Source organism: Monodon monoceros, unplaced genomic scaffold, assembly GCF_005190385.1.
Source record: "Monodon monoceros isolate NGI ecotype Baffin Bay Population unplaced genomic scaffold, NGI_Narwhal_1 Super_Scaffold_5, whole genome shotgun sequence".
Classification (NCBI taxonomy): Eukaryota; Metazoa; Chordata; class Mammalia; order Artiodactyla; family Monodontidae; genus Monodon; species Monodon monoceros.
The window spans coordinates 49,203,385-49,219,425 of NW_021703782.1; the positions used below are offsets into that span (position 1 = coordinate 49,203,385).

General features: G+C 41.6%; 1 protein-coding gene across 2 annotated transcripts in view; it reads left to right on the top strand.

Annotated features, from left to right (window-relative positions):
- The window catches only part of TTC39B (tetratricopeptide repeat domain 39B), a 146,745-nt gene that overhangs the window by 77,876 nt on the left and 52,828 nt on the right, over nt 1-16,041 (top strand). The window contains exons 4-7 of one of the 2 annotated variants that reach the window (XM_029203285.1): nt 3,230-3,340; nt 6,561-6,692; nt 7,670-7,746; nt 13,439-13,506. In XM_029203285.1, coding sequence (XP_029059118.1) covers nt 3,230-3,340; nt 6,561-6,692; nt 7,670-7,746; nt 13,439-13,506 — 388 coding nt within the window. Of the gene's footprint in view, nt 1-2,884; nt 3,341-6,560; nt 6,693-7,669; nt 7,747-13,438; nt 13,507-16,041 lie in introns of those variants that run through there. The other variant, XM_029203283.1, reaches the window with a different exon arrangement.

Genomic DNA, 16,041 nt, shown 5'->3' on the forward strand with positions numbered 1-16,041 from the left:
GAGAGAGAGAGAGAGAGAGAGAGAGAGAGAGAGAGAGAGAGAAGAGAAGAGAGAGAAGAGAGAGAGAGAGTGATTTGTCATGGGAATTGGCTCACGTGATTATCAAAGCCGAGATGTTCCATAGTCTGCTGTCTGCAAGCTGCAGAACCAGGAAAGCCAGTGGTGCAGTTCAGTTGAAGCCCGACAGCCCGGTAACCAGAAGCACAAGAGAGGAGAAGATAGATGTCCCAGCTCAGATAGAGAAGAGATCACGCGTTCCCCCTTCCTCTGCCTTTTTGTTCTATCCTGGCCCCCAACGGATTGGCTGATGCCCACCTACATCAGGGAAGGCCATCTGCTTTACTCAGTCCACCAATTCAAAGGCTAATCTCTTCCAGAAACACCCTCACAGACACAAAAATAATGTTGTACCAGCTATGTAGACATCGCTTAGCCCATTCAAGTTGCCTTAGAAAATTAACCATCACAAAATGAGCTCTCCAGCTAACCCCTTTTCCAAGAGCTTGTCTCCTTTCTGCACCACCCTGGAGGAGAGATGCTTTCAGGTCCCAGGCATAAGGAATTCTGTTTCTGAGCATCTCGCAGAGCAGCGCTCTATCCCCCCAACGCATCCGGCCACTCAACAATACTTACGGGGTTGTAGTATGTTCTAGATACAACCAAAGGCCCTGGGGGCATAGCAGTGACTAAAACAACCTCCTTGCATTTATATCCTAGAGAGGGAAGATAGCCAAAGACAAACAGGTCCACAAATATAGGCACAAGATATTTTGGATGGTAATAAGTGGTATAGAGCAGACAAAACAATGAGAGAGGTTGGGCTGAGGTCAGCGAGGCAGGTCTTGAGTTGGTGCTTTTTGAGCTGATATCTGAATGACAAGAAGGAACCAGCCATTAGAAGACCTAGGGGCAGAGGGTGGGTGGTTCCCTGCAGCACCTTCAGAACCCACTTCTGGAAGATGAGTAACTGAAGTGGGATTTTTGTTTTCCTGCTTAAAAAATGAATATGGAGAGGATGGTGGCACAGAAATTCAACTTTCAGCACTTTGAAATGAATCATTGTACTGCTTATTTCCTTACTGACATACTTTCTTGTTAAACGTTGTTACACAAAACATTTTACAGATGGCTCTTATTTTAAAGGGCAGAATTTCTATCAATCATAAATAATTAACATGAGTTTCAAAAAAGGGTAAAATCATGACTCATACAGATGTAAAAATGAACAGATGTTAAAAATTTTACTTAACTCATTAATCAGGGAGAGAACTAGGCAGATGTTAAAACAGATTTGAAGGAGATATCAAAACAGTACAAATTTATATGGAGTAAAGGAATGTTGAAATGAATGTGCAAATTCAGGCGAAACTAGCTTCTTCCACAGTGGAGGAGGGAATGAAGGCCAGGACAGAATTTACTTGTGTTAAGTAACAAGTTCAACTGACTAAATTTGAAGATCTAATTGTCTTTATTAAACTCTTTGTGAATTGGGCAGCATCCCATCTAGCAATAAGAAAGGAGCTCCTTCAGGCTGCAGGAAAGGAAAGGTTTTTCAAGGCAGAGAAGAAGCAGGGGAAAGAGGAAATTAATAGCAAAGAATGCATTGTTTTAGGCTAGGTTGCCCTCCTAAGGGGAGTGGAAGGGGTCTATCAGTGGATTTCCAAGTGCTGTTCAGGAAATTCCAGGTTGGCTGGTTATAGGTCACATTCTTGGAGAAGGTTGGAACTGTAATTAGGTTAGCTTTAAGTCCTGGTGGGGCTTAGCATAAATGACTCCATTTTGCGCCTGTTGTCTCTTTTCTTTTAACATCTTTATTGGAGTATAATTGCTTTACAATGGTGTGTTACTTTCTGCTGTATAACAAAGTGAATCAGCTATACATATACATATATCCCCATATCTCTTCCCTCTTGCGTCTCCCTCCCACCCTCCCTATCCCACCCTTCTAGGTGGTAACAAAGCCCCGAGCTAATCTCCCTGTGCTATGCGGCTGCTTCCCACTAGCTATCTGTTTTACGTTTGGTAGTGTATATATGTCCATGCCACTCACTTTGTCCCAGCTTACCCTTCCCCCTCCCTGTATCCTCAAGTCCATTCTCTAGTAGGTCTGTGTCTTCCCTGTATCCTCAAGTCCATTCTCTAGTAGGTCTGTCTTTATTCCTGTCTTGCCCCTAGGTTCTTCATGACCCTTTTTTTTTTTAGATTCCATATATATGTGTTAGCATATGGTATTTGTTTTTCTCTTTCTGACTTACTTCACTCTGTATGACAGACTCTAGGTCCATCCGCCTCACTACAAATAACTCAATTTTGTTTCTTTTTATGGCTGAGTAATATTCCATTGTATATATGTGCCACATCTTCTTTATCCATTCATCTGTCAATGGACACTTAGGTTGCTTTCCTGGCTATTGTAAACAGAACTGCAATGAACATTGTGGTACATGACTCTTTGAATTATGGTCTTCTCAGCGTATATGCCCAGTAGTGGGATCGCTGGGTCATATGGTAGTTCTATTTTTAGTTTTTTAAGGAACCTCCATACTGTTCTCCATAGTGGCTGTATCAATTTACATTCCCACCAACAGTGCAAGAGGGTTCCCTTTTCTCCACACCCTCTCCAGCATTTATTGTTTGTAGAATTTTTTGATGACTGGGCCTGTTGTCTCTTTTTTAACACGTGTCTATAGATAACAGTTATTTTGTATTGATATCAGTTACGTATAATTTACAGAGCTGTAAGATAGTTCCTGTGGAATCAAAAACAAATAACCTGGCAGGGTCTTCTTTAGATTTTAGACAATGCAGTTTTCCACTAACATACATTCTTACCCCTACATAATCAAACTAAAACAAAATAACCTCTGCTCCCACTCATGAAAAGATGTAGTTCCTACACTTGTGATCTTCGGAGTGATGGGGGGACTGTCATTTACTAAGTGCCTGCTATGAGCATTATTTGTCAATTTGTTCCATCTTCAAAACAGCCCCATGAAGTAGTTGGTGGCATTCCCATTTTACAGATGAGAAAGTCAAGTTCCCAGAGGTTAGAGACACAGCTAGTAAGTGACAGAGTTAGAATTCCAGCCTGTCCTTCTGTCTCCAAAGTGTACACACGCGCATGCGCACACACACACACACACACACACACACACACACACACTCCCTATGACAACTTGCTAAAAGTAAAAACTGCAGAAATTCTGTGTATTTTTTTCTTGATTTTTAGGTCACTGTCAACCAAGGTGGATCTCAGGAGTGGCCTGGAAGAATGTGCAATGGCACTGAACTTATTTCTAAGTAACAAATTTACAGATGCCTTAGAATTGCTTCGACCATGGTAATTAACTTTATTTATTTTAGATAAAATATAATTTTTTGGATGCTTTTGATGATTCTGTCTCTGATGTCATTCTTGTCAGTTAATTTTTCTGCACTTCCTCCTGAATATTTATAAACTAATTTGGTTGAGACCCCTAAATGTTGATTAGTTTTAATATCCAGTTAAGAAATCTGTCTTTTCAACTTTAATTAGTAGAGCATTTCTGATTCTTTCTCCTATCTTAATTTCTATACTTGCTCAAATAGTGTCATCTTATTAGTTTCACAGAACTTCATTTGGCTTTCTTCAGTGAAATATTTTTATGGATATTCCTCTGAAACTTAAATATCATTGAGAAAAGTTTCTTTTGAAATGGGCATGGGTGGACGTCCCTGGTGGTGCAGTGGTTAAGAATCCACCTGCCAGTGTAGGGGACACGGGTTTGATCCCTTGTCTGGGAAGATCCCACATGCCGCGGAGCAAATAAACCTGTGAGCCACAACTACTGAGCCTGCGCTCTAGAGCCCAGGAGCCACAACTACTGAGTCCGTGCGCCTAGAGCCTGTGCTCTGCAACAAGAGAAGCCACTACAATGAGAGGCATGCACACCACAACAAGGAGTAGCCCCTGCTTAACCACAACTAGAGAAAAGCCTGTGCCCAGCAACGAAAACCCAATGCAGCCAAAAATAAATAAATAAGATAAATAAACTTAAAAAAAAAAGAAATGGGTGTGGGAAGAACTAAAATATGGTAATCTCAGATGCTAAAAAGAAATTTAAGATAATAAAAATCTTACTGGGACTCCCTATTTATGTGATAAATCACTTAGGCAGTTTCATTTCAATTAATAGTACCTGTTAATTCTGATGGTGTGGCAGCAAAACCTATGCTTAGTCTTCTTACTAGGCCTCACTTTGACTCCAGTGTCCACCTGTACAGTGTGACTAGAGCTCGGCAGGAATAATCTTACCTTGTGCCTCCAAACACAGTGTCTTACTTGGATGAAGCTTAGACCTCAGATAATAATTTCAAGACAGTTATGTGGGCAGAGTGGGACTCTCATTCCTTTGAGGAGTCTGTAGGGTGAGCAGGGTGATGTGACTCTGGTCATTGCCTTTGAATCTTAGAAATTAATGTGCCTACTGAGGCTGTGGTAATTCTCAGACTTAGAAGAACTGCGATCAGTTAGCATTTCAGAGGTTAAGAGCAGATGATAAAACAGATGGTGAAGTCCCCGGCCTACGGAAATTGCCCAGGGCTGTCTCCACCCAATGCTTGTCTCACATCCTCTACCTCAGGGGTTCCCAGCTCCCTGGCCACAGACAGGTACTGGTCCGTGGCGTGTTAGGAACTGGGCCGCACAGCAGGAGGTGAGTGGCGGGTGAGAAAGTGAAGCTTCATCTGCATTTACAGCCGCTCCCCATTGCTCTTATCACCGCCTGAGCTCTGCTTCCTGTCAGGTCAGTGGTGGCATTAGATTCTCATAGGAGCGCGAACCCTACTGTGAACTGCGCATGTGAGGGATCTAGGTTGCGTGCTCCTTATGAGAATCTAATGCCTCATGATCTGAGGTAGAGCTCAGGGGTGATGCTAGCACTGGGGAGCGGCTGCAAATACAGATTGTCATTAGCAGAGAGGTTTGACTGCACAGAGAGCATAATAAATCCATGTGCTTGAATCATCCAGAAACCCCTCCACCCCAACCCCTTTTGTTCATGGAAAAATTGTCTTCCATGAAACTGGTCCCTGGTGCCAAAAAGGTTGGGGACCGCTGCTCTACCTTGCCTGTATCTGCCTTTTTCCTTCTGTCCTTCTTAGTCCTTCAGACCTCTCTGTCTGTCTGTCTGTCTCTTCATCTTCTGTCTCTATATCCCTCTGTCTTCCTCTCTCCCTCCCTCTCTTTCTCTCTCTGCCTGTTGTTCTCTCCTTGTCTCTCCTCTCTCAATCTGCCTGCCTGTCTCCTTTGTTTTTTATTCAAAAAGTCTCCATTTTTTCTTCTTCACTGACACCCAGCTGGTCATAATATGGAATGAAAATAAATGACAGTCTTACACTTAGTCAAGTTTTATATTCTCTGATCTTTATGCATGTTTCACTGTTAAACATACGTTTTTCCCACTTGAATACTTCTTTTTCCCCTTGGAGAAGCTTTTGGTTTAAAATGTGGGGTTTATATAATATTGTAAATCAACTACACTTCAATAAAAAAAATTTTTTTTTAAATGTGAGGTTTAAAACCACAATTGCTGATTCACTTTGGGCTCCTCTTATTCCTTTTTTTTCTTTCTTTTTTTGAATAGCCAGTGCCCTCACTGTTTGGGACTATCTGCAAATTACCAAAGGATGTTTAGACTGTTTCTTGGGGGGAAAGTATACTGTGGCTTGATTTGTTTTGCAGAGCAGCAAAAAAAAAAAAAAAAAAAAGTATTTTAAAAATGTATTTGAATTAAAAATAAAACCATGCATTAATATTGTAGATCTTATAAATAACTAATTAACATAGCTTAAGAAGTTTTGAGGAAAGAGATGGTGAGGTTTTCATAGCCTGAGAGTCTGGGATGTGCCATCCATTCAGACTGAATGTCCTTAAGAATCGAACGGATAACTTGATAATTTGAATTATCCAGAACTTTAATCAGGATTCCCAGATAATGGGATTAGATTTGGTAAGAGATCTACCATGAATTTTTGTCTGGGCCCTTTGTGGCTGACCTAACTTATTGCAAAAATCTTGCCTCCTCGTGGCCTCTGGCTGGGAGAAGGGAGGGGATGATTTTAAACAAGACTTATCTTTCAAAAAACATATCAGAATTTCTCTGTCACAAACTATGTTTCCAGTGGCCTTTATTTTAGCACTTATTTCAGAGCAAAAGGCGGTACACTGCTTCTTGTACAACTGGGAAAAACTGGGTTTGCTTTGAAACATTTTCTAGGAAATGAGTCAGCAGGCTGCCCCCTTGTGCTCAAACAGGGAACAGCATATGCCGCACTCTGCTTCAACCTGGAAAGTTTTGTGCTGCCTGCGTGGGCTTGAATTGGAAAGTCCGCAGAGTTTGAGTTCTTTAGGGCATGTCTTTCATAGTCCATATTATTTCAGTGATCATGGTGAAGGAGTAAAAGTCGTTACTGTGAAAGTCACGTCATGGGTTTACTAGAATTTCTTGTGATTAATTTCAGATGAGACCTGAATGCTTTTCAGTTGAATTGAAATGTAGTAATTTCCGTGTTCTCCCCAGGGCTAAGGACAGCATGTACCATGCCTTGGGCTACAGTACCATTGTGGTGCTGCAGGCCGTCATGACCTTCGAGCAACAGGACATCCAAAATGGCATTTCTGCCATGAAGGACGCCTTACAAACTTGCCAAAAGTATGAGCTGAGTAATTAAATACTTGAGACACGCCTACAAGCCTTTCTGTCTGTGTGACAAAATGGATGCACTTAGCCTGACAGAGAGCTCTGTTGGAAGTTGGCCACGGTTATAGAAAAGGACTTGAGCATCACAGGTTCCTGGTCTCATGTAGTTTTATGTACGGGAGATAAAAATATTTCCACTAAAGAATTATAGTAGGATGCTGGGATGGCGGAACACCTGGCATCTGTATCTTCCACTTTTCTCGTTGGTACTTGAACTACCGAGAAGGGCTGAGGATTTCAGTGGGATTAGCAGCAAGCATCTCTCGGGGTCCCCCTGGTGGAGCCTTCAGGTACCACATGCCAAGCCAGGCCAAGCAAGGAGCATTCTTCTTTTATGTGGGAAATGCTGCGAAGTCAGAAGGGAGTCTTTTATTTGTCTAAATAGACATATTTAAACACTTTTGCTTGGTGTAAATGACATGGAATTTCAGTTTTATTTTAATCTTTGTGTGTATAGGAAGCTCCTAGCAAAAGCTGTTAACTAGCATTGGTGAATTTTAACATTGCTGAAATTATGTCCTCTTGTAATTATGTTTCCAGCCCCTCAAGGGAAGAGAGTTTCCAAACACTGCACTCTAACTCCATTCTTAACCCGTGGCGAGGTGACCCTTAACAACAGAAATACTGATTTTAGCCATAGAGATCAGGGAAGGTGCATGACAGGGTTAGTATTGACTGTTATGTGTATGTTTGTCCATGCACTTGTTCAGTAAGCTTGGGTTAAATGCCCACAGGATGCCAGTGCTGGGAGCTGGGTGTGCAGGGTTCAAAAGGGTGGTCTGTGCCCCAGAGATTTTAGGGTTTAGAGTTCTGTTTTGGTGACTCTTTGGTGTGATTGTGACTGAAATGAATGTCAAATGAAAATGAGCTTGATTATTGTTATTTTTTTCTTTCTACTTCCCATTTCCCCTTCTACTTATTCTCTGCAGATACAGGAAAAAATGCACAGTCATAGAATCTTTCTCAAGTCTTCTTTCTAGAGGATCATTGGAACAGCTGACTGAAGGTAAGAGGCCTTTAAAAGGTTTTTTTCCTTTCTTTGAAAAACTAAAATGTGGTCATGCTCATAAAATTCAACACTTAAGTGTATAATATAAAGTAAATGGAATGTCTTTTTCTCTTCCCCATAATACTCACCCTCTAGAAGTAACCACTGTTAATAGTTGGTTTTCAAGCCTTGCAGACTTTTCTGTGTACATGTACAAATATATACAGAAGGTACACATAGGATTTTTGTAGTTTTTCATTTTTTGCTAATGTAGAATCATGTGGTACATGTTAGGCTACAATGTAATTTTTGGCAATTGACTTTTTCCATGTCAAGACGTATAAATTGTACTTCATTCTATTTAATAGCTATTTAGTATTCCTTAGGACAGGTGCCACCAGTTACTTACTTTGTCTCTATTGAAAGGCAGTTACATTGTTTTTTTCGCTATTACAAATAATGCCTTCATGCATTTTTGTAAGTATTTCATAGGATAGATTGCTAGAAGTGGAATTACTGGGACTATTTGAAAATAGAAAACATTTATAGATATTGACAGTTTTTTCTCCAAAATATTAGGTCAGTTTATATTCTTACCACCCATGTACAAAAGTTTCTATTTTTCCGCAAGCTATTAATTTTTTCCTCAAGGTCAAAGTAATTTTGATACCTTTAAAATAATGATGATGTTTCACAGTATGGAAGATGTTTGGTTTGTGGACATTTAGGAATATTCAAGAATACAGGAATGTCTGCAGCATTTGATCAGATGGCTGGGAGGAAATGACTCCTTTTGCTGTCGATTGCTTGATATTCCACAGAGATTAGGGCAGAAGTTCTATGATCAGCCCTGTTTTATTAGTGTTATTCTCTAGTCAGGATGGTTTATAAGAAAGGAGCATCCCAGTACACCTGTAGAAGAGAAAATAACATCTTTCAAATGAGGCCATTGTAGAGTAAAGCTTCTGCCGTCCAAGGAGCATTTGTGCCTGTGTTGTCATTGTCAAATTAGTTCTGTGGAAGAGGTAACACAAAATCGTTAAAGTAGCTGTAGCCGATTAAGGCAGGAGCAATTCTGGATACATCTGTCTGTTATTCCTAGTGGTCAAGTGTGTGCCAGACACATTTTTGAGTGTGTTTCATTATGAAGTTTTGTTTGCTTTGTTAGAAGAGTATTATCAACTTGTTATGGACATTGGAGAACTTGGGCTCACTAGAGTGTTGATAACAGAGGATTACAAGACTTGTTCCAAAAGGTATGATGCTGGCCCTGCAGCTGTCATACAGCAGAGTAGATTTCACTGGTTCCTCCAGGCAGCTGAAGCAAATCGTCTTTTTCTCCAGAAACTGACCTCCAAGGACCCTTAAGAGTTTATTTATCCCCTTGATTTCAGATAGACTGTGTTTTCATATTTTTCATCTTAGGGCCATTTATGTAAATTGGCCCCAGGAGACCTAAAGTCCACTAAAGTAGGTCAGTGGGAAATTAAATGGGCCCCAAAGAAATTTGACTCATTTATATTCTTCTGTTTTCCTCTCTATGGCTTCTCTCCAGCGGCCCATTTCCCCCTGCCTCCCTTTTTCTTTGCAATATAAAGCCTGGCATTTGAGATTCTTTTTTAACCTTAGTTTACAAAAGAATGGCATGGTATTATTGGTATAAATATGAATAATAATAATAACTTAAAACATAATAATGATAATGCCCTATTTTTTTTTTTTTTTTTGCGGTACACGGGCCTCTCACTGTTGTGGCCTCTCCCGTTGTGGAGCACAGGCTCCGGACGTGCAGGCTCAGCAGCCATGGCTCACGGGCCCAGCCGCTCTGTGGCATGTGGGATCTTCCCGGACCGGGGCACGAACCTGTGTCCCCTGCATCGGCAGGCGGACTCTCAACCACTGCGCCACCAGAGAAGCCCAATGCCCTATTTTTTAAAGGCACTCTCTATGTGTGAGACACTGTCCTTGATGCTTTCCTTAGCATTGTCCAATCTAACCTGTGTAACTCCTTTTTATAGACTAGAAAGTGATGTTCAGAGAGATTAGACAAATGGTCCAAGATTACTTGCTTAGCAGAGCAGAGTTCAAACCCGATCTGCCTTTCCCTAAGCCACATAACCCCACACCTTCTCCTGTAGTTGGGTAGAAAAGGGCACGAAATGTGTCACATATGGATGAAGGAAATGTTGAATTATTTCTGTGTCAGACATCTTGAAAATAGATGGTACTGTTCTTATCTTTTTATTGTGTCTTTGGGCGTGGCATATTTAGAAGTATTGAAAAATAAACAGCAATGAGATACCACTACACACCTATGAGAGTGTCCCAAATCTGGAACACTGACAACACCAAATGTTGGTGAGGATGTGGAGGAACAGGAACTCTCATTCATGGCTGGTGGGAATGCAAATGGTACAGCCACTTTGGAAGATAGTATGGCAGTTTCTTACAAAACTAGGAGCTGAAAACTTGTGTTAACCCCAAAATCTGCAAATGAATGTTTATGGCAGCTTTATTCAGAACTTGTCCTTCAATAGGTAAATGGATAAATAATAAAGTGTGGTACATCCAGACAGTGGAATATTATTCAGGGCTAAAAAGAAATGAGCTATCAAGCCATGAAAAGACGTGTAGGAGCCTTAAATGCATATTCCTAAGTGAAAGACACCAATGTGAAAAGGCAACCTACTGTATGATTCCAAGCATATAAGATTCTGGAAAAGGCAAAACTATGGAGACAGGAAAAAGGTCAATGGTTGCCAGGGGATGAATAGGTGGAACACAGAGAATTTTTAGGGCAGTGAAAAATACTGATACCATAATGATAGATACATGTCATTATACATTTGTCCAAACCCATAGAATGTGCAACACCAAGAGTGAACGCTAATGTAAACTGCGGACTTTGGGTAATTATGATGTGTCAGTGGAGGTTTGTCACTTGTAACAAATGTACCACTTTGGAGGGCATGTTGATAATGGGAGAGGTTATGCGTGTTTGGGGGGAAAGGGATATATGGGAAATCTCTGTACCTTCCCCTCAATTTTTCTGTGAACCTAAAACTGCTCTTAAAAAATAAGGTCTTAATTGAAAAATTATGAAAATAAATCAGGCTGTGACTTGAACCTATTCTGAAATAAGGTTTATTTAGACTTTTATGTCTGAAGGCATGCTTAGCTGACACTTCAGTGCATAATGAAGATGTTTCCTTCAGTGAACTGAGGAATTTATAATTAAAAGATGTTCTGGTAGGTACCTATTGTAAATGCCAAATGTCTAATTTTGAGAGCTAAGGGCTGCCCAATATAAATCAATCAGAGTGAAGAAATAAGACTTTTATAAATTAAATTGCATTTATTCCTAATGAGTTTGGCTGTTGCTGCAACCCAAACAGACTTTGTGTTCAAGGGAGCATGTCAAAACATTGTGGATTTAGGGTGCACTTTGTTTTTCCTCTTGGTAATTTCCATTTCCATCCTTGAATGGCTGGTTTTCTGCAGGAGTGAGGATATTTAATTAAACTTTTTGTGGGTTTAACATGGGACACACCCATTCTTCCTTCCTCATGGCTGGCATATTGCCCTAAATGGCTTTCAAATTGCTTTAAAAACCGATGTTTATATACAGTGCTTAGGATGTGCAAGGAATTTCATATGAAGATTCCTTACGCGCAGAATACAGAGTTCAAACTTTCTTCCCTTTTATCTCTGGCTTCTTGTTACGTCGTTTGTGCTGCTCTTTGCCTTGTCCATCTTTAGCTTAACTCTGATCCATCTGCCCTTCTGCTCAGATGTCTGCAAGGACTCACCGTTGTCTACCAGATGAAGCCCAGACTCTGATATTCAAGGTCGTCCATAATTCAGCCCCGACTTACATTTCCAGGCCCATTGCCCACTCGTCCCTGTACCCATCTCGCGCTTCAGCCAAAGGTGCACCGCTGGACTTGCCACGCAGGGCTCCGTGCTCCTTGCCTTTGCTCATGTTGCTTCTCTCCCAGCAGCCGCTTCCCTGCCTTCTTGGCACACGCCCCAAGCCAGCCATCTGGGTTACTGAGCAGGCTTTCAAAGTGAATAATTACTGACAATTCCCACTTTGTTACAAGTTTCCCTGGAAGGAGGATATTCAAGTGAGTCTGTAAAAATAAAAGTTACCAGTTTTTCTCCCACTGAACACACGGAGAAAATTCAGGGGCACACGTGGAGGTGAGGTGTTCCGAAGGACGGAGACTGTGGCTGCCGATGCTGCCAGACTGCGCGGGGGCCGCAGCTCCTCCACTTTGGCCTGTTGTGCGTCTGGCCCCATCTTATGCGTGCTGTTGGAAGATCTTAGTTGCATTGTTGCTTCTTTGTAAATCAGCCTTTGGAATATGAGCGTGGCAGGAAGGTGAACCTGTTTGTGAGAACTAGTAGTGTGTGTGTGTGTGAGTGTGTGTGTGTGACAGTGTGTGTGTATGTGAGTGTGTGTGGTCGGGAGGGGTCCTGTGTGTGTAAGTGAAAGCAATAAAGCACACTAGTTCTTATCCAGTTAGGTTCAACAATGTTCCCATTAACACAGAGATACCCCGTTTTTCAGTCACTTACATCACATAAAGATGTTCTACTTTCTGAAATTTTGGCAAAAAGCATGACATGGACCAAGGGCAGTAATCTTAGTGAAAGTAGCTGACGCATATTGAGGGCTTACTCTGCCCAGTGAGCTTCACAGGCAGCACCTGGTTGAATTCTTCTGCTCTGAAGTAGAGATGTCATTAGCTGGACTTTAGGAACAAAGAAACCAGCAGAGAGAGGGAGGGTAGCTTGCTCGAGGTTCTACAACTAGTACGTGGCAGGGCCTTCCCTGCCACCTAGGCCGTGAAATACCCCAAAGCTCATTTACTTAAATAACACACCAGTTTGCATCCCATGGATAAAACGGGAATCTGCTGATTTTGTTTATGCAAAAAAAAAAAAAAAAAAAAAAGAAAATGCAAAGATTTCTCCCTCCCCAATCTCTGCAGGTATCATGGATAGGCCACGTGTTTTGGGGGCACTCCACGTGTCCCAGGGATACATACGTAGTTTTATGTAGCCCTTTTGTGAGTGCCTTGTTCCTGCACTAGATATCTCAGTGATCCAAATAGCCCCAAACTGTGCTAGTGTGAACTTTTTTACATCAAGTCTTCCCTGAATGAGGAGTCATGAGTTGGGCGTGCAGGCCAGTTCTTTTTCCCAGAACCCTAGGGAATTACTGCTTTCTCTTCAAGTTAATAGCATGCCTAACCATTGTCATGACTATTATGCCTTCATGTTTTAGAAGGTAGAATTAGTATATTTAAGTTAGATTTCCAATCTATAACTGTGTTAAACTTGCCTGTTCCCGTTAAGTTAAAAGATAAGTGGTTTCCTTTTTTCCAAGAAGTGCTTTTACATTTTGGTTTTTACATTTTGGTGAGCTGAGTTTGGGTCTTTGACACCAGGGGCCTGACTCTTGGCAGTTATATGTGAATGGAGCCAAAGATAACTTCCCCAAAGCATTTCATGCATTCTGGAAAATTCTTGCTGAGGGCCTGAGAACTGAGGTCAGCATTCCACTTTTATGGAAGCACCAAAGCAACCTAGGTTTTTATTGTCTCCCTTGGGCTCATTTATCTACCCGTCTTTTCTGAACATCTCAGAGCAATTACTGTGGATATGGGATTTTCCTTAATATATTTTTATTTGTCTTTAATAGAGGAAATGCATGCCGAAATCTGTTATGCCGAGTGCCTCCTACAGAAAGCAGCCCTCACGTTTGTGCAGGTAATGAACATTTGGCTTAGAATCAGCGTCGCCCGGGAGGCCTGCCAAGTACGACATAGAAGAAATGTGGCTCATTCTATGTCAGTGCTTCAGTTCCTTTGACTTAGAGTCGTAGTGAAAGATATTTGTTATTACTGATAAACTTTGGCTGAAAGAAGACCCTGGGGTTGTTTTTTTTTCCTACTCAAATGCACTTAAAATTCTGTTTTGAACTTCGCTTTATTGGCAACCACTGCCTTTTGAAGAAGCTGTCTTGCAACTACCTCACCTAATTTCAGGATGCTGCTCTGTATGAGAACTGTGAGGTTATCCCTCTTCGTGCTTGCTAATGGTGGAGGGCTGCACACAGGAGTGACTGGCTGGAGGAGGCTTCAGCATCCTTGGCTGTTCCCTTCTTGCATCAGATGCTTCAGCAAAGCTTAGTTATGCATGCGTTGAGAGCCAAACTTCCCATGTATACCTCAGATTTTATTTCCCCGCTCTTTGTATTTTCATTCCCCTTTCTTTTATTTCTTATTTTGGAAGAGCAGTTAAAAAAAGTCACTAAACAAAACAATGACTCCTTTTCTCATGGGGCATTTAAATTTCACCTCCCGGAATTGTTACCATCAGTACCTTGCCTGTCATTGTAGCTTCCAGTTCTTCTAAAAAATATGGATTTTAACATGGTGGCCACACAGGTGGCGGTGATGGATACAAGTGGGGTAGAAGTGGGGTGGAGATTGTAAGGGGGCAGAAATTCAACTGTAAGATGGAAAATCTTCCTCAATCTCAATGATTTACATTGAATTGAGAGTTGCTTTTCTCTTTTTCTGGAGGGTGACCTCTTAGGTTAGATTCTGGTTAAGTAAAATTAAGTCAATCTGGTGTAGGGCCCTGTTTCCTAAAACCCCACCTATTATGACGGCTGGTTGAAAACAACAGTCTTACTGCCTCAGTAAACATAAGGCTAGTCACGGAGGCCCCCAGTTTTTTCTGATGTGTTTTTCAAACGATAATTTGATAATAAAATCATTGATTTGAAAGTTTTTTGTTTTTTATGTCTGGGGGGCTTGTAGTTCAACATCTGGGAGATATCCATGGTTCCCCTCTTCCTCATGCCTCTGTATCCAGCCAGGCTCGTGGTCGTGCTGCTTTTACCTTTTCAAGGTTTATCAGCTCCGTCTCTTCCTCTTTATTCTGACTATAATTGTTCTAGTGGGGGGCTTGTCAGCTCTTCCCTAGACTGCATGGCAACCAAGGGACCTTCGGTCTGTAGTTTCTCTTCCCTCCAGCTCACTCTCCATTGTGCAATTGTGCACCCTCTCAAAGATGAGAATTTCACCTGGGCATGTCTCTGCTTCAGCATTTAGTAGCCCTCATTGACTATGGCAGTGGTTCTGTATCAGAATATCACACATGGGGAAGGCTTTTTCTAACCAAACTGGTATCTCCCCACCAGTTCCCTACTCCCCTCTTACCAATGTCCTCAACTGCTACTGGCAGGTATGTTGCATACTTGAGTGGCACAGGTACAGCACAGGTAGCTTTCTTATTCCTTAGTCATTCCCTTTTTTGCAGTAGGTTTCTGCAGCAGTACTGAGTTATATACGCACAGATGGCCAAGCCAAGCACACCAGGGTCTTGAGTGCTTCCCTGAGGGTTTTTTTTTTGCTTGCAAAGTTCATACCTACCTTGCCTTCCTTCCTTCAGCTGGTTACTTCCCAATCTTTTTTGTGTGTGTGTGTGTGTGTGTGTGTGCTTTAAGCATTGATGCTTCCAGGAGGCTTTTGTGGACCTCTTCACATCCCCGCCCACCTTTGTGCTGTCATGACATCCCCCACATGTCTCCATCCATGCATGTCTTCATCCCTTAGCGAGTTGTGTTGCTTTTGTCTGATTTTGTGTTTGGGTGCCTGCTGTAAAATAGGCATTCAGCAAATGTTTGGTGAATTCTGAAATGAAATATTCTTATTTGAGGCAGATTTGAATCCAATTGAAGAAATTCTTTCCTGGCCAGTATTGGAACTTGTGTAACCATAAGATTCCTTAAAATGAGAAAATAAACATTTAAATTGCATAGTGAATTTTACATTTATTGATTCTTTTAATAATTTAAAGATTAAGTATTTAAGTAACTGATGACATTAACAAACTAAAATTAGTTCTTCTTTTGTTTTGGAAGGATGCTCAAGTGCACAGGAAATCAATACCAGAGCATCTTTCTGATATTAACGGACTAGAAAAGCATGGGACTATCTCCATTAGCACCTTCTATTAGAGTAACATCTTCCAAGCAGTTATTATTTTTTAATTTTTATTATTATTATTTTTTGCGGTACGTGGGCCTCTCACTGCTGTGGCCTCTCCCGTTGCAGAGCATAGGCTCCAGACGCGCAGGCTCAGTGGCCATGGCTCACGGGCCCAGCCGCTCCGCAGCATGTGGGATCCTCCTGGACCGGGGCACGAACCTGTGACCCCTGCATTGGCAGGTGGACTCTCAACCACTGCCCCACCAGGGAAGCCCTCAAGCAGTTATTTGATATGCTTTAATAG